The sequence below is a fragment of the Festucalex cinctus genome, chromosome 1, assembly GCF_051991245.1.
Source record: "Festucalex cinctus isolate MCC-2025b chromosome 1, RoL_Fcin_1.0, whole genome shotgun sequence".
In the NCBI taxonomy this organism is placed as follows: Eukaryota; Metazoa; Chordata; class Actinopteri; order Syngnathiformes; family Syngnathidae; genus Festucalex; species Festucalex cinctus.
In genome coordinates this window covers 66,661,009-66,684,525 of record NC_135411.1, presented here as the reverse complement: position 1 = coordinate 66,684,525, position 23,517 = coordinate 66,661,009, and the positions used below count along the sequence as shown (strand labels likewise).

Sequence of the window (23,517 nt, the reverse complement as noted above, 5' to 3'; positions counted from 1 at the left end):
AGTTTATTCGGATATTAGCCGATAAAAAAAAACTTCTTAAAAAGAAGCGTGTGACTTTAGTTCAAAAAGGAGGCTTCATACTCCCTCTACTGGCCGCTTTTGCACCTGTCCTAGGCAGCCTCGTTACCGGTCTAGTAAACAAATAAAACATGAGTCTGGAAACAGCTCAGAAAATGTTTTTAGTTTCCCCGCACCAACTGGAACGTCTAAGCAAACCCACCCCCAATATCCGTGAAACAGCTGAGAATGATTTGGACATCAGGATGAGGGAGTTATTAGAAGATCGTTCTATAAATCAATATGAAAAGCTAAGGAGATATCAAACTCTAGTGCAACGGTATTTAGGACTGCTTAAACAAAGAGATCGTGAGTTGGTTCCGGTCACTTTGACTCTCCCTAATCAACGCGAAGCTTTTGAACGGGAAGGAGGGACGCAAAAGAAGACGGACGTGGGGGTAGATGAGGAGGGGGGTGTCAAGATGGATGCGGATGTAAGGGGTGATATATTACAAACTATTCCGTTACGTCATCGTAAAAACGCCGAATATGTTTTAAGTAAAATATCGTCTGGTGAAGAAAAGGTATGGAACCAACGGGGAGAGTTTATCTTTAACGGTAGAGCCGTTAGAGGGTCCCATATGACCGATTTACTCAAACATCTCATGGTAAACGGAAAGAAGATCAACGAGCGAGGGCCGTTGGGGTGGACGGAATTCTTACACCTATTGTCAGAACTTAACATACCAGAGACTATAGTTTCTAATCCCTATACTAGAGAACGGCTAAGACTGTTAAAAAAACGATTCTATTTCTAAGCAAAGTGACGATGACGTAATATCCGGCGGTAAAAAGAAGCGAAAGAGGAAGCAGAAAATCATTAAATGGGAGGATTATTAATTTTTCCCCCTAACGTCAAGAGAAGAAGAATAAACACACGCTCACATCTCTGTATCTTTTTTATGTGAATTTTATTGAATAAAATATTTGAAAAAGACATCATGAACATTGGCATTTTTTTTTTAATATATCCAAACAACATGAGATTTGTCCTCCACACATCGTCTTGGGGTACATCCTTCGTTTTTCCACGAATGTTGCTACCATAACATCATTCTTAACTACATCGTCGTAATAACGGGTTAAAACCTCACGGTAAGATTCACCGCATCCTCGGGCTGATAAATAATAAACACAGTGCTGACCGCATACCGTCGAGAATTCGTGTTGTAATTGTCGTTCGTGGTGGAATGTTTTTTTAAGAAGCAGTTTATACTCTTAGGATAATAATAAAAATCAGGTGGGAATCCGAAAGAATCGAAAAACGTAGCCTTCCCGTCGTCCTCTAACGTCAACGCCAGCCAATGCTCCCCCGGAAGGTGGCGAGGGTGTGTATTGACGATATAGTAGGAGGGGATAGGGGGCGCTAATATGTCAGTCAACTCATCTTCAGCGAAGACGCCTTGGAATCTTTCCCCCTGAATTTGTCTCATTAGACGCTCCAAATCACGGCCGTTCATCTTTTAATAATAGTCGATCAAAACTTCTCTTTTTGAATTAATTTCTATAATGCTGTCATAAGCAGCATAAACGATAAGGGTTGCGGTGTGGGGGAGAGGATTTCTAAATCTCATATCTAGTCTTACAACGCCGTTTGAAACAGGTGACAACGCCTCGGTATCGGAGGTGGGGCTTAGATTAAAAGCAAAAAGCGCGTAGCCATTTTGGAAGTCCTGCAAGTCTAAAAACAGGGGCAAATCTTTCAGATACCTCCCGGTAGCTTCAAATAAATTATGAAACTCCCGAACAGAATTCCCCGTAGTAAAAAGTGGTTGAAAAGGTTTATTTGGGATTTGAGTGCCTTCTCTCGATAGTGCTAAATATTCAATATCGTGATGGGCGAAATTAAAGGGCTTTAAATCTCTTCTCCCCACAAATGCATTATGGTTAACGAGAGCCAGGACTACGCTTTTTGGCATAGTTCCTAGAAAGAGGTTGTCTTGGTGACATAAACTTGAATTTTGAGGGATAGAATAAGTTTTTATGTTAACTCTCGTAACCGGATATAGGGCATTCCCCTTATTGAGAGCCGAGGCGTGGCCGAGCGCTATAGCGGCGGGGATTGGTCGCCGAGCGCCGAGAGGGGTAATATCTCAATGTATTGACTCTGTTCTATTGAGAGTTGCGTCATAGGAGGGGAAAATAGATCTAATTCGGACATGGTGCATTCTTGCGACTTGTGATGTAAGAGGGCCATTTTTCTTTAAGAGAAAATATCCACGCTGTATCTCCTACGCTTTCTTTTTCGAACTGATTTTCTTTTAGTACTGCGCTGACGTTTTTTTTGCGTCTTCACCCGACGCCCCGCAGGCCTAGAGGCCGGACGTCGCGCCAGTACGACTAGGCCCGAACCATCTTGGGCTTGTTTAACGTCTCTTTTCTGACTCATTCTTTCCATAACACGTCCCGCAACATCGGTGGCTATATTTTTAGCCGCCGACTGTAAGTGCGGTCTGGCCACGTTCAAACCTCTTTTGACTAAGGGAGCTACGAAACGAAATAATTTTGCAAAAATAGATCCTAATCCGCGGCCATATTGAACCGGCGCTCCTTGAAATCCAGGAATACCGCTTCCGGTCTGATTTTCATAATAATGTACGAAGCGGTAGGAGTCCGGATGTGACGTCATAATAACCATGATCTATCTAGGTCTAAAGTGTAACGTTAAAATGACCTTCCCAAACCGGAAACCAACGGGTTGATTTTGATCCGTCTTAATGTGTATCGCTATATCTTCGATGTGCTTTTTACTAACTGGATGATAATAAGCGGGGTTAAAATTTTTATAAATAATCTCTCCGTAACGACCTAAAACAGGGACTGCTCTCAATAGCGGAGCGGATGCGTCACCAACCGCCTGGTGACGAATTACATCCGTATATAGATAAAGATAATATTGTCCTGCCTTTATATCCGCCGGGTGCGGCGCATCAGTCCAGTCTAAATCAATAGTAAACCATTCCCCATCGTTCATACCGAGTATATAAGCTAATGGACCCACGAAGCGAATCTTATAGCTGCCTTCCCCCGCGAAGAAGAAAAATGTTCTTTTCATGGAGTTGAAATTTAATAAAATTAAAGGGCCTATTTTTTTTCTTATAGCGCCCTCTACCGCCTGTCGCACCTTATCGAGATTATCGTAGTCGCCGGGTTTAATGTCTAAAACGTATTGGGAGGACGTCTTTGTATTCATTAAGAAAAACGACGTGTGTTCTTCAGGGATGTTCACCCAGCTGCGTGGGTAAGAAATCTCGGTTAGAGCCACCTCCCATTCTCCCTTAACCAGATCTAAATGACGCGCTAGATTAACTCTATACTGCGCAATTGTATTATCCTTAAACATATCCATGCTTGAATTTGACGGGAGAGTTACGTAGAACCCTCCTTCGTTAATGGGATCCATATTAACGTATGATTTAGGATGTATATTTCCGTTGATTTTAAATATCCACCACCTGTGATGCGTGTACCCAGCTGTCAAACTTGGCCGGCCAGCCCTTCCAACGAATTAGATATTGAGTCCGTCCGTTAACCTTACGTCTTTTTATAATTTTTTCTATATGAAAAGCATGATCTTTAGAAATATCGACCTTTTGCAATTCTTCCTCATAAAATGACCCTCCTATTTCCTCGCCGTCGTAATCTGCTAGTTTGTAGACAGGGGGCGCTCGAGGAATACATTCGGTAATTGTGAAATATTCATCGGTGAAGCTCTGTTCATATTTCTTATCGAAAACCCCTCTTAATTTTGATATCCTTACAATATCTCCTTTTTTAAAATTCATTTTAATCTTTCCGCCTACCCGGATGTTTCCGTATAAATTAAAAAATGCTTTTCGAGTCGTTTCTGCGTTAACTTCATTCGGTTTCATTTTAATACTGGAATGAAAGCTTCCATTATAGCTCCTTAGAAGGTCTTGCAATACATCTATTTATCTGCGGGTATTTTTTGCCGTAAAATAACGCCACATTCTGGTTTTCAAAGTCCGATTGAACCTTTCCACCACCTGGGCTTTTGTATCACTGTGCGTTGCAAAGTGTGTGATTCGAAGCTTTTTCATCAATCTGCCGAAACGGTTATTAAAAAATTATTTTCCTTTATCCGTCTGTAATTTCTTAGGAACGCCGCTCTCGGCAAAAACTGATTCGAAGGCCTCCGTCACCCTCGCCGCTGATTTATCTTTCAAAACACGCGCGTACGCTCGTTTTGAAAAAATATCAATAACGGTCAATAGATATTTATTATTGTCGTTGTAGGAGGCCAAGGCCTGCATGTCACACAGGTCGGCCTGGAATTGTCTCAGAGGCCCCGTAATAAATACTCTGTTTCTAGGGAAATTAATACGGGCGGGTTTATGTAACGAATACGTATCTTGTTGAGATAAATATTCTTTCACTTTATCACGTTTTATTTTTTTATTCAAAGCCTCTTGAAGGCCTCTATGGAGGCGATCTACACCCCCGTAACTGGATGGTTGTTTGGGATCAAAGTATAGCTCTTTCAAATGTCTACCCTCCTTCATCCTCATCTCTTAATGGTTAATAGAGGTTGTGTCTATAATTTTTATACACCTTTGATTTAAAATTAACTCTTTTTAAATATTGTTATTAGGTAGTGAAATAAAAATGTCTATATGGTTTAAATTAAATTGCATCGTTATATTTCAATGCAATATTTACCGCGCGTGTGTGTGTGTGTGTGTGTGTGTGTGTGTGTGTGTGTGTGTGTGTTATAAATAAGGATTACGCTCACTTTTTTTTTTTTTAATCGATGGGTAATAAAAAACACAAGTATACATAATTCTAAAAACTAATAAAAAGTAAAAACACAAAACATACATTTTCAAAAAGTGAGTATACATGATTTTTTTTTTTTTTAAATCAGTGGGTAATAACAAAACACAAGTATACATAATTCTAAAAACTAAGAAAAAGTAAAAACACAAAATACATTTTCAAAAAGTGAGTATACATGATTTTTATTTTTATTTTTTTTAAATCAGTAGGTAATAACAAAACACAAGTATACATAATTCTAAAAACTAAGAAAAAGTAAAAACACAAAACATACATTTTCAAAAAGTGAGTATACATGATTTTTTTTTTTTTTTTAAATCAGTAGGTAATAACAAAACACAAGTATACATAATTCTAAAAACTAAGAAAAAGTAAAAACACAAAACATACATTTTCAAAAAGTGAGTATACATGATTTTTATTTTTATTTTTTTTTAAATCAGTGGGTAATAACAAAACACAAGTATACATAATTCTAAAAACTATAAAAGTAAAAACAAAACATGGTACTAAAAAAAAAAACTAAGAAAAGCAAATACATTTTTCAACCTTATGAGGGGAGAAAAAAAAACTTATGGATTAACATGGTAAAGCACTCTGAACAAGATACGGGGGTGAACTTTGCGTTCGATAAAGCTTTTAAATTGTTTCATTTCAATCACCATATTACGAGGAATGTTATTATCTTCACAGTATCGTACACAGTCTATGAATAGAGCAGTGAGGGTAATCAATTGACCGGCTTTGACGGGATCACCTCTCCACTCACATGTAGCATATTCTATAGTATCTGTAATATTGTGGTGACTTATTTCAACAACGCGTTTTACATACTCCCCCCAGGGGTGACCAAACAAGGTGGGGGCCAATGTCCTGACTTTATCAATTAATAAAATCAGGCGTTTGACACGTTTGCAATCATCATCAACATCACCATCAACAGCATCATCATCATCATCATCATCATCACGTTTCTGTATGGCTTTCTCCACAATTTCTATCCAATTATCCATTCCATAGTAATAATTCATTTGCATTTTTCTTAGAAAATTACCCATTGCGATCGTACAACCCTCGGATTATGTCAGGAATTGCAAATGGCAGAAAGCCGTCCCACGTACTGGCAAGAACGGTAGTTATTCTGTCTAAAATCAGCCGTTCATGCGCGTAGTCGTGCAGCACAGATTCGACGATGCGTCTCACGTCTGCGTCTGAGGATGGATGATTGGTAATCGTTACAACCCTGCGGATTGTCGACCTGAAATGCCCGTTACATAATTCTTTCCTTTTTTTTTGTTTTTCCTTTTATTATTTTTTTGAACATATAAACAGATGAACAGCAGAGATAAAACAAAAAACAACAACAATCAAAAGAGAAGAAAATCCCAATAACATAATCATTCAATTAATCATAACTTACATGTTCAAAAGGGAGTAGGAAGAAGTTAAAAACTTATCTAGTCCTACCCCTTTTACTAAATATATTATTATATTATTAAAAAATAATAATAAAATAATAAATGATATATATAACCCAAGTTATATATATTTAAATATATACACACAAGTGCACTTAACCTATTCACATTTACCAAAAACATATATACAAAAATTCCTCGACAATAGCATCGAAATTCTGCCCAAAATAATACGGGCGTCTGGGTGCATAAAAACAGGTGTGCTTATTTCGACATATGTATGAATAAAAACATCCGTCACACGTTTTTCTACTATATTTGAGGATAGCGATCCTCAGCATATAGCTAACAGCCTGTTTAATACATTGATAGCGTGCGTTATTCACCCACATGAAAGGAGAAAGTGTCCACTCCAGACAGGTGGCTCGTTCGTTGCGTGGTGGCGGAGGGGGCGGGGGGATGGCGTTCGCCGGTAATCCTAGGAGCAAAACATTAGGTGATGACGCCCCGTTGGAAGGTCCGTATGCAGATACTTACTTTTGAGAGTGCCCACGCAGTTACCGCCGGTGAACGAGGAGAGGGTGATTCGGTCGGAAAATTCCACACGGGTCGCTTCGGTGTCTCGATGGATGACGAAGATTCGCTCGATAGAGCCCACGCTGGAATTCGGCGTGCTTCCGGCGAACTGTTCTCATCACACCCCGTGTCATTTATGGGGGAAAGTGTCTGCGTAAACGGAAGAAGATTCTCTTTTCCAGGCGACCCGCTGACGTCATCGTTCGCCCAAACGCTGCCGCAGGCGACGGGCTCTTCCTCCTCCTCCTCCTTCATCGGTTGTAACGAAGTCAGACCTCCGTAACAATCTGCCGACGTCGACGGACGGTCATCCCCACCGCTCGGTTCGTCCTTGTGCACTACCTCCATCGTAACATGGTATGGTCCTGCTGTGCGGACGACGTGGTAAAGCCCGGTTGTGTGGAGATCCGACGACATGTCCATCGCGCCTCCTCCTCCTCGCTGTACGGGTCCTTCGAGAAAGGTGACGTCCGCCTCGTTTTCTTCGACGTCAGAGCATTCGGGGGTTGAGGAAATTAGAATCGGTGGGTCGAAGCAGGAACGCGTACCTTCGTTGTGTGGAGGGAATAGCAGCGGGGGAGTTGGCGCCGGTGCCGGCGATCTTCCTTTTCGTTCAGCAGTGGGGCGCATGGTCGGAGGCATTTCTTGCTGCGAGTCAGTCGATTGTAGATGGATGATACCCCGTTGGGGGGTACGTGCTATTTTTATGCTTGTAGGGGCGGGAAAAAGTAGGAGGGTGTGAGGAGGGGGTATGGGAGGTAGAGGGAGGGGGGTGTCGCCGGATGAAGCTTAATCAAATTTCAGGGTTTTTCTCACCCCTATGAAATTCGACCACAATCTGCTATTAGAATACAAGGTAGAAATTCTCTCAGACTCGCTCAGCATGTGGTCCCGCCATTCGCACCATGGTACACACACAATTTGGTATAAAACACCACATTCCGTGTTGAATGATTCCAACGTAAAATACATATGCATCGGCTCCCTACACCCCCCCGTGGTTTTTGGACAATCTTCTTCTCCTTTGACATGCTCGATCTTTACTCAAAAGTACCATCGTCCGTTTGGTGCTGTTCTGCTAATCCATGTAAAACATAGAATCTCACCATTCTGACAGGGCTGATCCTTTGATATCGTGGTGTACTCCTTAAAGTTTCTGGGGATGAGTTCGACGATGATTCCCCAGTCGTTTGAGTTTAGAGTTCCAAAACCAGTTGCCGGGGACGTCTTGATACCGTCGTATTCCATAAAAATGCACAGTTCACCCATCTCGTACAAAAAACGGTATCCCCAGAATGCTCCGTTCAGAGGCCACTTCTTTTCCAAAACCCCTTCAGCAGGTTTTTGAACACGGCGTAAAAACATTCTCTGTTTGCGAGGCGTCCTCAGCGGGTTCAACACCTGCATTAAAACGCTAGTCTCGGCGATTACACGATGGTTGGCCTGTGACATTTTTTGTTTCAGCTGTCTCAGCTCAAATGAAAAAGAAAATTGAATCTCCCCCCTCTCGTCAGTCTAAAACACACCCCCTGCCTTTAAATCCATCCCACCCTAATACCACGTGGTATTTAATCTAAAAAAAGAAAGAAAAAGTACAATCGTCGTCCATTTATTTGTATTTATTTTTGATGAAGAAAACCCTTGATCATATACAGTAACATCCTTTGACCTTTAGATGGCGCCGTTTACCGCAGCGTGAGGGAGTCACACCTCTCCGCCATCCTCAGTTTAGCTCATAGTCACACACAAGTTTTTAGTATATGTAAAAGGGAGGCTGTGGTTCTGAAATGGGTTAAATAGCCGTCCTATACGCACGAATAATCTATTTTTCGTCTGTATTTCCAACTCCTTCGGTTAGAAACCGATCCTCTTTATTTTTTTATTTTATTTTTTTATTTTTTTTAAAAGAAAAACCCTTTAAAGGAGACGCAACTTCGTACCCGTAAACACCGGTAAGTTTCTTTTATTTTATTTTTTTTTAAAAACAAGAAGCAAATAGATTACATTTTTTAATATTCACAACAATTTGAATAAGGGATAGAAGCGTCGGCGGTGGGGGCTTCCTACCGCCCAACATGGTGCGAAGTTTGGCCGTGGTGATAAGGGGGGTCGCCGCTTCCCACGAGACCCCCTGGTTGGTACCCTGTTCTACTTCAAAGGAGGTATGGGGGAGCTTTATCAGTATTCGTGTGAAAATTTTCATGAATACAGGGGCGCGCTTCCTGCAAGACTTCAAAAGGTGGGATCCTTCCTGCAACATGAAAAAAAAAAGTTTTTTAACATGAGGTTGACGATTTATGGGGGTCTTGCAAAAGTGGGGAGAGCGTTTCCTCCGCGACTTCAAAGCTGGTGGTGGTGGGGGGTCTTTCCTGTCACAATCTTGAATCACCGGAAGCACATATACAATGGGGAGGGTGTTGGGGTGACCGGAAACATATGTTCACAGGCGGGGTGGGAGGAGGGGTGTCTCGAGAACATATGTTTGCTGGGGGTGCAGAATGTCATCAATCAATTTTGACAGGAGCTGTCTTCCGGCTTCTGATTGGCTAGGGTTGTGAGGGGGAAAGGGAGGGGGGACCGGAAAACATATGTTTGCTGGGGGTGCTAAATGTCATCAATCAATTTTGACAGGAGCCGTCTTCCGGCTTCTGATTGGCTAGGGCTGTGAGGGGGAAGGGAGGGGGGAACCGGAAAACATATGTTTACTGGGGGGTGCGGAATGTCATCAATCAATTTTGACAGGAGCCGTCTTCCGGCTTCTGATTGGCTAGGGTTGTGGTGAGGGGGGCGGGGGTTAATTCAAAATAACGGGTTCTGATTGGTTGGGGGGCGGGGTACCTGTCAAATTTTGACAGGTGGTCCCTCCGCTTCTGATTGGTTAGGGGGAGGTGCTTAATTCAAAATAACGGCTTCTGATTGGCTAAGAAGGCGGAAGTGGGCGGGGCTTAATTCAAAATAACGGCTTCTGATTGGCGGGGGGGGGGGGTTTAATTCAAAATAATGGCCTCTGATTGGTTCTAGGGGGCCATAAATCAGTCTTTGACGTTTGCTGAATTGTAGTAATATATGTCAATCACTTGAAAACTTTTTTTTTAAATTCAGTTAATTATTTATTTTTGAGAACAGAGCTTTACTAGGATCCCAAAAGCTGACACTGACACTGTTCACAAATCTTCATTTATAATTAAATTATTTATTTATTCTTTTTTTTTTTTTTAGTTATATATTTTTATTTCAAAACAGTTAAAGAGACCTCATAAATACAAATAGAGTTTCAAAGTTTGATAATAAATCAGACAATAATGGCACAGCACTCGGTTTTCATTTTTTTTTCTTCAGTCAGAAATACTTAGGGGTACTTGGCTGAAAAAAATATCTCACAGGGCGTACTTCACTGAAAAAAGGTTGAGAACCATTACTCAAGCCCATCTCGCTACATTGTTGTTTTTTTCAGTAAGATTTTGACTTTCAAGTGAGATTAATTTACCCACACATAAGTACCCACACATACTGCCCATGCCGTTTGTTTGAAATCATATAATGCAATAATATATACTAGATGTATAATAATATTTTTTGTTTTAATTTGATTATTTATTTTGTCATTACTTTTCTTTGCTGATTGAGTGGAAGAAATCACATGATTCTACTTCCTTATGTTAAGATGTGTAAGCCAGATGTTCCCAAATATGTTTTGTTGACCAACAATGAGGTCGAACTGAAGAGCACGTATGATGGTGCTGAATGCTTCTGAGTGCGACGGTTAGTGTGACCTGCCTGTTTGGCCGCAAAGGAAACCTTCACACAGTGGAACGTTGTTACAGGTGTAACGTGCTGGAACCTCACACTCTTCCTCCTCCCTGTCATGAAAATGGCACGGCTCCCCTCCAAACTGTGATGGTTGGCTCAATTTGGCATAGCGGAACTGTGCGGGGTTGATAGAGAGTAAGAAAAACACAGAGCAAGACAGGAAAATCCTTTGCAGAGGTGGCAGAGGTGCTCTTAAAGGGGGCTCCAGGGTTCCATAACAGCTGAAATCGTATTAGTGGGCTGTTTTCATCTTGTCATGTCAAGGCTTTTAATCTGGCATCTAAAAGTAGAAAAATGGGGTTGGAGCGCTAGAAAACAATATCAAGTGATGTAAATTGGCTTTGATTATTGTTGAAGAGGCCTTTTTTTCCTGATCATTATTCTGTATTCAGGATCATTATTCATGTTATTAAAGTGAAGTCAGATCACCTCTCGTGATATGTAATGCATACTGATATTTACGTATATAGATTGATTGATGCATAACATCAGACCATTTTAATGGTTTTTCATTTTGAAAATCTGGTCACCCTGATCGTTATTAAGACATGTGATTTCAGCCCCATTATTTATCTTTGTGTTATGATCGTACTCACTCTTTTCCCCTGACAAATGTCGCAGCGTGACCATGGACTCCACTCTGATAGAGCACAGTCTACTGGCTGAACCCATGCCTGGTCACCAACTGAGCGAGCTTCACGGACTCTCAGATCTTCGTTGCTGGCTGATGTGACATCAGTTTTACTGTACATGTAAAATATGTGTTTTACAGTTCTATCTTTTGCAGATCGACTCATGGAGTAGATTCCTGAGTGTTTGTCTTTTGTATGTCAGTATGCCTGCAAGCAAAAGCTTAGGAAATCCGTATAAAAATAATGAAAATACACGTCAGCTATATCAACTTGAAAGCATCTTACCTTGAAAGCAACAATCTGAGTGTAGATGTGAGGAGACAGTAGCGTAAAGAGAGTCCACATGCAGAAAACATAATGGGATGTTGTGACAGCTAGGGAACGGTGAGATTGTAATGCTAAGCTTAAGTAAACACACTGATGGGCAACGGACACTGGTTGTTTGTTTTGTGTGTTTTTTTTTTTTTTGGTGGGGAGAGGGTGCGGGATACGTTTGTGGTTTGGGTTACGGTTAAGGGAGTTAGGGTTAAAGGACAGTGACTCTGGGTCACTCAATGTATTCGTGTTTGAGAACTGTAGTCCTATTTGGATGTTTCATTGCATGAAGAATGTGTTCATATATTTACAAATGCAAAGATTTACCAAATCTCACATTTTCAATAGGGCCAACTTGTGAACACTTTCTACCAATGCTATTTCATGAATCAGACGCAAACAAATATCTTGCGCTGTGGATTAAAAAAAAAGAAAAAAAAAAGAGTAATAATAGGGAAAAACATCACTTTTGTAATAAAGTAAATTCCTGTGACTTGTGTTGTCAAATGATTATTGATCGCACGATTGGCCTTTAAACTTTGTTTAGCCTCACTTGTTTTACAGAATGACACAATCTCATGGCTTTTCATTTACTCAGAGAATTAACACAAATGCAGCTTCTTGATAAGTCCCATACAGCTGCATCCCGCATTGTCTATTAATAATTATCATGCATGCCTTTGGCATTTTCACTTCAAAGCATTTGCAGCTTACAATCATCTCCAAAAATCTGACCCTAAAGCCTGCAAATAAAAAGACTCAAACAAACAAAACATCAAGTAACATTTAACTAACAAATAATTCAACAAAAATCTTGTATGAACATTTATATTAGTACATTATTTTATTATTATTTACTATTTCATAAATAAATAAAACAAGAAGGACTAACTGTTGTTTTTAAACTCTGCTTAACACTAAGAGCTCTATACTATCTATACCAGGGGTCTCCAAATTGGGTCCTCGAGAGCCCCTATCCAGCCTGTTTTCCATGTTTCTCTCCACTAACACACCTAATTCATGACCGGGATTGTTATCAGGCTTCTGCAAAGCTTGCTGATTAGTTCGGAGACATGGAAAAGAGGCTGGATAGGGGCTCTCGAGGACTGAACTTGGAGACCCCTGATCTATACTAACGGTTTTAATTCCTGCACAGTGCACAGTGGTGGTGGGTTAGACTAGGGATGTCACGATATCCAAACTCACAATACGATATTATCACCATATGAAGGTCACAATACAATAATATCACGATATTGTGGGGAGGTTGGCGAAACAAAAAAAGCCACAATATTGTAAAAAAAAAAAAAAAAAGAAAAAAAAAGAAGAAAGATCTCATCCTAAACAAAGACACGCACAATATTTTGTGCATTACAACAATGCTTATAAACAACCCACAAGCTTTAATAACACTTAATATTGAGGCACTTACTTGCTAATGCAATGACACATTGAGTTCTTCCACATATTGACTCAGTTCACAAGCATATTACGTGCCCCTTCATCTGACCATTAGCGTACCAAACATGCCTTGTGGAAATTAACCCCTTAAAATTCGGATGGTCTCTGGCAGGCAAACATTCTTAAAAAAATATATATAAACTATGCCGATACTCTAAATGGTTCAGGAACAGCTTCAAACTTACTTTGAATGCAACTTTTTTTTTTTTTTTTAAAGCATTTTCGGCAAAATTGCTCATATGATAAGGGGTTAAACTGCAGTTAAAAATAAAACAAAAAGCCAAGCCAACAAGCCACCAGAGGGTGCTAGAACTGCACAAATGGAAATCAACCTGACCTTTTTATTTTATTTTATTTTTTTTTTAACAGTGTGCTGCTTTTAAGATTGTGACATGACAACGACGATATAGTGTGGCAGTTTTAATATCGTGATATCACGATATTGCCGTTATCGTTACATCCCTAGGTTAGACCCCATGGAAATTTCGTAGGTGATGTACAGGACAGGGCTGCTGTGGAAGTGTTACAACCTAATCCTGGTGCATGCATTAGTTCTAATGAGTCTGTAAGAAAAATTACAAAAGTCTGAGATTAGATCAAGGCTAGCACAAGATTCTGAATGGCATCTTCACTGTAAAACGTTGTGTCTGCTTCACTGTTATCAAAAGTGAGAGAGAGAAAAAACAAAGCGTTGAGTCAGTTGGCAATCACATGATATTTTATTTGTGACTTAACAGTGGCACAGGTACAGTGTATGGGGGAATAGGCGTACAAAAGTCCCTTTGTCTCTCTCTTTCTCTTTTTCATATTTCTTAAATCCATAAATAAAATTTACAAAATATTGTGGACTATTTCATGTTTTCTTACACAAGCAGGGGGTACAGTTTTAACACTAGCAGTTTATAGTGATATTTCTATTGATTGATATAACTAAAATTCTGTCAGCAGTTTGATCCAGTGGGGTGGACATACAGTGTTCCCAAAAAGTATAAGATGAAAACAACAAAGAGATGTGCAGGAGTCAGTCATCTATTTACCAGAAAAAGGCCCGCGACCTTTTAAAGAAAGAGACCTTTTCTTCAAGTGCAGGACCCCTTTTTCTCAAAATAAGCGAGGCAGGTACAGCAGGCCTTATTTTGATTGAGCATGTAACACAGATTCACAGTTCATATCTCACCAACCAAACATAAACAAAGACATTTCCAGAAAAGAAGAAACAATGGCAGCAAAAGAGCAAAAACAAACACCCAGATGTCATCAAAGGCTGAGGTGCATCCAAGAGCGCTATTGTATGGCACATAGGCTAACAGTTGGGTGCTGGGATGATTTTTCATTTTTACAAATAAAAAAGTTTGGCAAATTTGATTTGTACATTTAATGCATTTTTTGCTGATTATGTGTCACCAGCCAAGAGTTGTATGCCATCTAAGAAGCGTATGACTAATAAAATAACACAAACGGTGTTGATGTGTTTCAGACCTAACAGAATGTTGAACAAAATGCCCCCTTTTCTCCACAGTTGAGTCTGCTAAGTCCACATGAAGAATGCTCATGCAAATGGACGAATGGACTGACGCGATGACGCCATGAAAACATCCATCAGCTCACAGTTCTTCTCACAGTCTTTGCTGGTGGTGGTCCACAGAGTGAAGGTCTAACATTAAAAGGATGCTGCTCCTCTTGAAAAAAATATTTATTAGCGAGCAACATCATCACAGCCGTTTGTGTCGTCCTCACAGACATAAGTGCACTCGCCTCCCGCTGCACTTTCGGGGCGAAGATGAAAGGTCACTTCCTGGCTGAAAGGTTACTTGATTGGATGATAGCGCCACAGGATGAGGAGTTCATTATGTGGCTGGCTAGTTTGACAACTAGCCTTAAACAATAACAAAACAAAACAAAAAAAGTCAAGTCTTTCTAGTTAATTAGAAATGTTCATAGCCAGACATATTTCTTTTCTTCAAGCTTTTGTGTTTTGACCTTCACAGCCTCCATTTCCTAGAGAAGAGCAGTATTTTCAATGCTATTACAAATGTGACCATTCGAGGGCGACATTGTGCCTTGCAAGTGAGAGGGAGAAAATGCAGGGAGGCATTATGGACTAAGCTAAGGTTTCCAAATGAGAGCAAAACAGTCATCCGTGGAAAAAAAAGAGAGAATGTAGAATATAAGGCTAATAAAGTAACTGAGAGGCTAATTAATAAGAGATGAAAAGAGTGGATAGAAAGGACACAAAGGGAAGCGCTTGGTAGATAAATCAGAATGATGAAATACCCGCTCTTATGTTCTCTAGCTGTCTTCCTGTGGACACGCCTGATTCTCAGATGGATCACTGGCTCCACTGAGCAATGGAGAGGTTGGCCTTGCGACAGCAGAGTCCTAGGAAAGAGAATGTTACATATTTATCAACTTCGAGCTGAACATTTACGTTGAAATTTGCAATAGTTTTATACTGTTGCATGTTTGCTACTATAATAAACTTTGAGCTTTGCATCCTCAACTGACATTTTGTTTACAAATAAGGTAAAATCAACACTCCTTGGCCATAATGATCACGTAATATTCTTTTTGGCGTTATTAAACATGATGCAGGCAAGAACAGTTCATCCTTCTGACAATGACAGGTACTCAACTCAACGCAACTCAACTTTATTCATAAAGCGCTTTAAGAACAGGCGTTGCTGTATACAAAGTGCTGTACATAAACATCAGTTTTGCAATAAACAAGAACAAAGCAAACATTTTGAAGTGTGAATACAGGTGTTGTTGTTGTTTTTTTTTTACAAGTAAGTACATTATACATCAGTGAACAAATAAGAAGTAGTGAATAAAGAGATAAATAAATACATAAATAAGTAGACTAAACATCAAACTCATACACACTACAAAACACCAAGAACAAGTCTCATGTTGCGCCAAAAGCCAAAGAATACAGATGTGTTTTAAGACGTCTTTTAAAAGAGGATAACGAGGGGGACTGCCTAATATTTAGTGGTAGGTGGGGCAAGACCATTGAGAGATTTGAAAACAAATAGAAGAATCTTAAAATGGATTCTAAATTTCACGGGCAGCCAGTGAAGAGAGGCCAGGATAGGGGTTATGTGTTCCCTCTTCCGGGCACCAGTAAGGAGACCAGCAGCAGCATTTTGGACAAGCTGGAGACGCTGCAGGGAGTACTGGCTGATCCCAAAATAAAGTGCATTACAATAATCCAGCCGAGATGTAACAAAAGCATGGATTACCATTTCTAAGTGCTACTGAGATAGGAGATTTTTTATCTTAGTTCAACTTGAAAAATAACATTTCATTACTTCATTTGACCCCAATTTATGACACACACACACAACACAAATATGGTTCAGCTTTTTATTTCAAACAAAAACTTACGAGTATGTGAATATTATATATTTAAAGAGACTGACAATGACAGTGACATACAAAGAACATCATGATGTGTCAAAGCACACAGGAAAAAACTGCCTTGGAGACAATTTCAGGAAGAGAAATCTTTTTTTTTTTTTTTTCGCCTCTGTCTGCCTGAAATGCCGCAGCAATAAATACCTGCTAGCTAGTTCAAGACTGCACTTTTTGCATTTCCACATTCATTTTCTAAATAGAAGAGGAAAGAAAATTAGCACAATTAAAATTAAACATATGATTATACAAATCATGAGGCAGCATTACGTCGCCATTTTATTACTTACAATCACTGAGAGGTTACCTCCACTACTTTGGTATCATTGGAAAAACTGCAAAAGATTAGAAAAATTATATTCAGTGAAAATGATGATTGATTCATTCGTGAGTGAATGAGTAAAGGTCATCATGTTTTCGTCCAAATTTGTCCGCCCCAATGACCCCACCAAGAAACTTCAATGGCTGTTGATTGTAGTCAGAGTAACCACAGCCACTTGTGATACTTTTATTCTCCCTCGTAGTTAGCTAGCTGACCTAGCTAGCTAGCTAGCTAGCTAGCACACAATGTTCAACTTCACTAATGATGAAATTCGCCTCACTTCACGGTGTTTTCACAGCAAGCTTTTTGAAATATAAAAAAATTGAGTACTTACTCACCAAGGATAAAGGATACCACATTCAGCATTGTCCAAGGAGTAGGTCTGAATATCTTCGGTGGCAGGCACCAAAGAAGCCGCCGACCATTTGTGATTTTCACATGTGTAAAAACACAAAGGTGCTCAGTTTGATTTGGATGTTTGTTGATTTTGGAATTAATAATAATAATAATAATAATAATAATAATAATAATAATAATAATAATAATAATAATAATAATCCATCCATTTTCCTGACCGCTTATTCCTCACAAGGGTCGCGGGGGGAGCTGGCGCCTATCTCAGCTGGCTTTTGGGCAGTAGGCGGGGGACACCCTGGACTGGTTGCCAGCCAATCGCAGGGCACACAGAGACGAACAACCATCCACACTCACAAGCACACCTAGGGACAATTCGGAGCACCCAATTAACCTGCCATGCATGTCTTTGGAATGTGGGAGGAGACCGGAGTACCCGGAGAAGACCCACGCGGGCACGGGGAGAACATGCAAACTCCACCCAGGAAGGCCGGAGCCTGGACTCGAACCGGAGTCCTCAGAACTGGGAGGCGGATGTGCTAACCACTCAAATACCGTGCCACCCCAATAATAATAATAATAATAATCATAATAATAATAATAATAATAATAATAATAATAATAATAATAATAATAATAATAATAATAATAACAATAATAAAAAGACTACTTGGAGAACATTTTAGCCAATACTTTGTAGAAAGAGGAAGATTTACAATGTTTTAAATAATTGTCTTAAATACATGATGTATATATCATGTCTTGAATGTTTACAGGAGGAAACCTTTTCTTCTTCTTTTTTTTAAAATTATGACTGTATTTCAACAAAAGATGCCTCTGCCAAATCTAATATCGTGGTCTTAGGAAATGAGCGATAAAAGAAAAAGGGGCTCAGTTCCTTTGACCCCAATATTAGATTTGGCAGAGGCATCTTTTGTTGAATTATGGTTATATTATTTAATTTAAAAAAAGTTTCCTCCTGTAAACACATTCAGGATATAATATATACATCATAAATTTAAAGCAAGTTGTAAAATGTCTGAAGTCCTGTTGTTCATGTTTAACACATTTAAAACATCATAAATCATCCTCTTTCTATGAAGTACTATCACAAATGTTCTCCTAATTTGATATTGAAAATGTATAGGATCGTATGGCAAGTAGTCTTGGTCTATTGGCTATCCAGTAATATATACACAAATCAGAGCTGCTGCTTAGTGACGTAGAAGAAGAAAATTTTACAGCAGAAGAAGAGTGTCATTCAAGTGAAGGCAAAAGAAGCTCAAGGGAAACAAACCAAGGTCGCATGTTGTTTTGTGACTTGTGTAAAATAAACACATAATGGAAGGTCAGATGCAGACTTGATTTCTGTTTTTCAGTGTCCAATTTTAAACGAGAAACGGCTCGTTCTCATTAATTGAGACAGCAACACTAGGTGCGTTTCCATTACTCTTTTTCGCAAAAGTAAAAGCGATATTGTACTATTTCGATAAAGTACAATTTCGAATTGTCGGTGTTTCCATTGAAGAGAGTTTCGCTTCTGAGGCGCAATTCTCGGAATGTCCCGTCTTGCGAGACCAGAGGTGTTCTGTAGGAGGTGCTCATGATGTTTAATTTAATGTGTCAAATGAAAGAAGGGCTTGGATCCGTTTTATGAGTGTAGTGGAAACACATTAAGATTATTTTTTTTTGTTTGTGGAATTTGAATTAAGCAGCAAAATCCACTTGTTTTTGTCCATCTCACACTCACAGGAATATTTCAAGCCCAACATAAGATTTATGTATTTTTTTTTTTACATGACAAATTCCCATTCACTTCTTTTTTTTAGATAATTTTAACACAAACGTATCAAATAAACCTTGTATGATACACATTTCTTAGTCTAATAAAGTCTGTTTATGCATAATCCTCAGGTTTATGTATTTAGTATTAATAAAGTATATTTAATCTAAATTAATAATAATGAGAGTATTTATTTAAAATACATAAAGTATATTGTTTGACTTACGTAATAAGCAGGTTACTTATACATGATAAATATAGAGCTATGTGAAAAACACTTATGTCCTTTTAAAAAAAAATATATATATATATATTTATGTTTTTGGGATGAAACTGAATGAAGACATCCCATCCATCCATCCATCCATCCATCCATTTTCCTGACCGCTTATTCCTCACAAGGGTCGCGGGGGGTGCTGGCGCCCATCTCAGCTGGCTCTGGGCAGTAGGCGGGGACACCCTGGACTGGTTGCCAGCCAATCGCAGGGCACACAGAGACGAACAACCATCCACACTCACAAGCACACCTAGGGACAATTCGGAGCGTCCAATTAACCTGCCATGCATGTCTTTGGTATGTGGGAGGAGACCGGAGTACCCGGAGAAGACCCACGCGGGCACGGGGAGAACATGCAAACTCTGAAGACATCCCAAAAACAAAAAAACACAACAAAAAAAGTAATGATACGTCATTGAAGTAAATAAATAATCCTGCAGCGTATGCATTTCAAATAAATAGGCATTATTAGACTAATCAATATGTATCATATAAGTTTTATTTGGTAGGTCTATGTTCTTTTTCAAAAAAAAGAAAAAAAAAAGGAAATGGGAATTTGTTGTGTAAAAAAATTACATAAATCTTAAAAGTTGGCCTGAAATATTTCTGTGAGTGCAGTTGCTCAGGGCTCTGGAAACGACCAATCACGGCTCACCTGTTTTCTGAGTTTGGCCATGTGACATTCACAAGCTGTGCTGTGATTGGTCGTTACCGGCAGCAACTGTGATGTCATTTTCAGTCGACATCAGGTGGGAAAATGGCTGGTCCCCTGAGATGGACCAAAACTGGTGGATTTTGCTGTTAAATTTATATTTCACAACCAAAATATAAAGCCATTTTTAGACTAGTGGATCTACAGTACACAGAAGAACATATCATATTGTCAAGAACATTTTTGGGTTGACTTCCCCCTTTAAATCAAGTCCCGGTGTTTTATTGACAGATGTGCACCCCACAGGATTCCTAGCTTTACCAATTGTTCCTCCTTGGCATGGTTGGAGTCGCCCTCGGGCTCGACATAGGGATGGTCTGTCGGGATGGCGCTCGCTTGGCTGGGGGGGCAGTCTGATGAAGAACTCTGTTGAGGAGCTGGGGTGGATGCTGTACAGTGAAAGTGTTTTGAAGTGAAGAAACACAAAGAAAGTGCAATGCATTTATAAACTGTCGCCATGGTTAAGCATACAGTCAACTAAATTGTTGTGTTTGCTTTTTCTCACTTATGCTTATGAATACATAGGATATTCTTTCAGGGATAACATATAACACACAAATTGGATTCCAGTAGATCTACGCCATAAAAAAAGCACCTCCAATTTATGTATTACATAATTGGAAAAAAAGATGCATTTTTCCAACCAGAACAGTTTACCTGAGGGCATCCAAGTCGACATGTAAAAGACAAAAAATGAGGATGGAGCAGGGATTTCCCAGCGATGATGTTGCTAGCATAACATTAAAAGTTGAATGGTGGTCAGGAATCAATAATAGCACATTACAATTAGTATTATATCTAATTGTTCGAATGAAGAAGAGTGAATTAAAAATTATTACGACCCGTGTGTAACTTTTTACAATACAGTAAAGTGAAACAAGGCGGTGTTTCAGTCCTTTGTTGGAATTTTGAAAGGGGGTGTGTGGTATTAAAAATTGGGAAAGGCTAGAAAAGTGCTTCATTTGAGAAAGAAGTGGATGTAAATTAGATCTGCAAGCGGACCATTAGATGGCCTTTACAACATGTCATCACCTCCTTTTTTCTCGCTGCATGCTAATGTGTAAACAAATATCTTGCTAAAGCTTTGATGGGTCTTGGGACAAACAATGCCAAAAAGGGCAGCATGTAAACAAACACAGCATATATTTTACATAATGATTTTTATATCAGCGCTTGTGGTAAAAAGGGAAAAAAAGGAAAGCTGCACCATTTTCACAAGCTCACTCACGTGATTCAGTAGACGGCGAAGTGGATGTACCCGGGCTCAAGGTCATCCGAGACAAGTCAAGGTCACTGCCTTCGTCTTCTAGTGCAGCAACAGCAGGGGGCGACAACAGCTGACTGCACACCAGGGTGTCGGTTATGGCCACCAGGCCTGGGGTCACACACCTGCTCACCGACACCCCGCCGGGCCCCACCCCTGATGTCGACGGCCCCTCCCCGGCATCTAAATCCATGCCCAGGCCGTCTTTCCCCAGGCTGAGCTGCCTCTGAAGCAGCGCGGGGTCGGCTGTGTGCTGCGGGCTGGTGATGGCGGAGGAGGGGGCGGACAGGTCGCAGGCTTGGGGGCACACGGTGGTAATGGGTACCAAGCCTTGGAGCATGGCGGCTGGGATGGCGTGCCCCCCCACTCCCACAGTCTGGGCCGGCATGTACGCCGCCATGGCAGCCCATTGCTGCTGGGTGGCTCGGAAAATGTTGGCCTGGCTCCAGATGAGGGGCTGCCCTCCGGGCAGGACTTGGGCCACCTGTAGGGGCCCCTGAACGGGGAAGGCTAGAGTCTGAGTCTGGCCAGGAAACTGCTGCTGGGCCCACTGGGATGCCTGCACGGGGCCCATGGTCATATAACCTGGTGAGGTAATGAGAGAAGGAAATGATGCACATTAAAGCTGGAAAGGAGAACATTTATGTCACGACTTGCTAAATTACCTCCGTAAATCAATTTGTGTTGCAAGGAAAGAAATGCTGTCCAGCATGTGCACTTCTGTGCAGCTTTTCTGTGATTTATTTCCAGAAGACCATTAGACCAATTCATTTAACAAAACGATAATCAGATGTGAAAACACTTAGCAAATGTCAGTTAAATCATTAACTATGCCATCATGGAACAGAAATAATAATGATGCTTCCTTCTGTATTCCGGAAAGTGCCTTCTTAAAGGGAAATTAGTGACCTCAGTATCAATGTTCCTGCTCACTATCTTCAATTCCAGCATTAATAAATCAAACAAACAAAAAAAAACAAAAAAAACCTGCTTTTCAAAGTTTGGCACACGCACCAGCTGTGTTTTAAGCATTATATGTACATTATATACATTTGATTGGTACCCCCCTACCCACTCTTGGGGACCTAAATGCTGCAAGAACCAAGACCAGGGCTGGAAAAAAAAAATACTCTCTAACCCTCCAGGTCCTGGTCACCACCTCTGTTAGCTCCTCCCCTCAGGTAGGCACTACCAAACAATGCACACTAAAAGGAGCAGACATTTAAATAGCAGAGTTGAGTCAATACTGATGGAAGGTCCGTCAATCCGTCATTGATGGATTTTGCTGATGATTGACGGGACACTTTGAAAATGGATGGTCAATGTAATCGCCAATAACTGGGTTAGTACTGAATGACGGACTCATGTTTTGTATTTATTGGTACAATCGTACACCACTGTACACCAATCGTACACCAGCAAAATACCACACTGTGGTATTTTCACTGTAGAAATAGAAAATAATGTGAAAACTCTGCGTAGAAATCAATGTATTCAAGTTAGGTAATCTTAGTGAGTGGCAACGCAGGACGACTACCAGTGGCTTCACTTGTCTTTACGGTGGCATCAGCAGTCCTTTTCATTATATACGTTCATAACTATGCGGACAATCCGTGAGGAAAAACATGGCGGACAAATGCTGTTGTAAACAATAGTGTTTTGAATTTCAGGATTCTTTGTTCTTATTTAAAGGTATGCAAATTGTTTTTGTCAATAGTTTATTGAAACAAAAACTAATGATAACATTGTTTTCTAGTTCTATTGCGGGTTATGTGTTGCTCAAACATGGTGGATGCTTTTCACTGCCTCCTATAGTCTGGGAGAATATAGACTACAGTGGGGCAAGCCACGCAGAGTATGAAAGGCTGCAATCTGCCAATAAACTAAGAGAAGTAGAAGAAGAAGGAGATGAAGAAGAAGACCTCCAGAACTGCGAAATGTCACAAAATTACATTTTTAATATTTCATTTGAGCTAGCTGTGTCACTTATTAAAGTTTGACAAAGGAAATATTTCATCACTCACCAGTTCATCAGAACAGTGAAATGTACTAATTAGAGACTATAATTTAGCAATGCTGAAAGCACAGTAAGAATAACGACGACGGTTTGCTGTCATTGGTACTGCAGCACAAATGGAACCCTTACATTATGTAAAGATTCTCCATACTTATAGTATGTCATGTCATGTTGTTGTTGTAGTAGCTTGTTACTTTAATACTAGTGTAGCTCATAGGAGACAAATTCTTTGTGTGTTTTATATACCGTATTTTCCACACTATAAGGCGCATCTAAAAGCCTTCAATTTTTTCAAAAGGTGACCATGC

At 40.0% G+C, this 23,517-nt stretch overlaps 3 protein-coding genes and 1 long non-coding RNA gene across 7 annotated transcripts in view; all 4 read right to left on the bottom strand.

Moving 5' to 3' along the window:
* c8b (complement component 8, beta polypeptide) overlaps positions 1 to 11,704 on the bottom strand; it is a 29,763-nt gene extending 18,059 nt beyond the window's left edge. Inside the window, exons 1-3 of one of the 2 annotated variants that reach the window (XM_077504044.1) lie at positions 11,576 to 11,704; positions 11,255 to 11,402; positions 10,626 to 10,773 (exon numbers count right to left, since the gene is read on the bottom strand). In XM_077504044.1, the coding sequence (XP_077360170.1) occupies positions 10,626 to 10,773; positions 11,255 to 11,402; positions 11,576 to 11,646 (367 nt within the window). In that variant the 5' untranslated portion in view covers positions 11,647 to 11,704. The remainder of the gene's footprint in view (positions 1 to 10,625; positions 10,774 to 11,254; positions 11,403 to 11,575) is intronic. The other variant, XM_077504053.1, reaches the window with a different exon arrangement.
* LOC144005777 (uncharacterized) lies at positions 5,148 to 7,746 on the bottom strand. The gene is made up of 3 exons (XM_077504093.1): positions 6,810 to 7,746; positions 6,663 to 6,750; positions 5,148 to 6,065 (listed from the first exon to the last, which is right to left on the bottom strand). Exons 1-3 carry the CDS (start codon positions 7,488 to 7,490, stop codon positions 5,905 to 5,907), a joined length of 930 nt encoding a protein of 309 aa, XP_077360219.1. The 5' UTR covers positions 7,491 to 7,746; the 3' UTR covers positions 5,148 to 5,904.
* A 2,083-nt stretch (positions 11,705 to 13,787) lies between the features above and the next one.
* dab1b (DAB adaptor protein 1b) overlaps positions 13,788 to 23,517 on the bottom strand; it is a 78,386-nt gene continuing 68,656 nt past the window's right edge. For all 3 annotated transcript variants that reach the window (XM_077504075.1, XM_077504084.1, XM_077504066.1), the window contains 4 exons: positions 21,157 to 21,777; positions 20,190 to 20,317; positions 15,341 to 15,445; positions 13,788 to 15,064 (listed from right to left, as the gene is read on the bottom strand). In XM_077504075.1, coding sequence (XP_077360201.1) covers positions 15,356 to 15,445; positions 20,190 to 20,317; positions 21,157 to 21,777 — 839 coding nt within the window. In that variant the 3' untranslated portion in view covers positions 13,788 to 15,064; positions 15,341 to 15,355. The remainder of the gene's footprint in view (positions 15,065 to 15,340; positions 15,446 to 20,189; positions 20,318 to 21,156; positions 21,778 to 23,517) is intronic.
* LOC144005782 (uncharacterized) lies at positions 15,700 to 17,992 on the bottom strand. The gene is made up of 2 exons (XR_013279652.1): positions 16,771 to 17,992; positions 15,700 to 16,675 (listed from the first exon to the last, which is right to left on the bottom strand). It is a non-coding gene; the product is annotated as an uncharacterized LOC144005782 (long non-coding RNA).

What these genes read in the sequence shown, in the direction of transcription:
- LOC144005777 (XM_077504093.1), bottom strand. Translation starts at nt 7,490, where the DNA reads ATGCCTCCGACCATGCGCCCCACTGCTGAACGAAAAGGAAGATCGCCG. An exon ending in CTGCGTGGGCACTCTCAAAA is followed by an intron (nt 6,751 to 6,809) that starts GTAAGTATCTGC and finishes TTTTGCTCCTAG; the next exon opens with GATTACCGGCGAACGCCATC. An exon ending in TGGACACTTTCTCCTTTCAT is followed by an intron (nt 6,066 to 6,662) that starts GTGGGTGAATAA and finishes ATCCATCCTCAG; the next exon opens with ACGCAGACGTGAGACGCATC.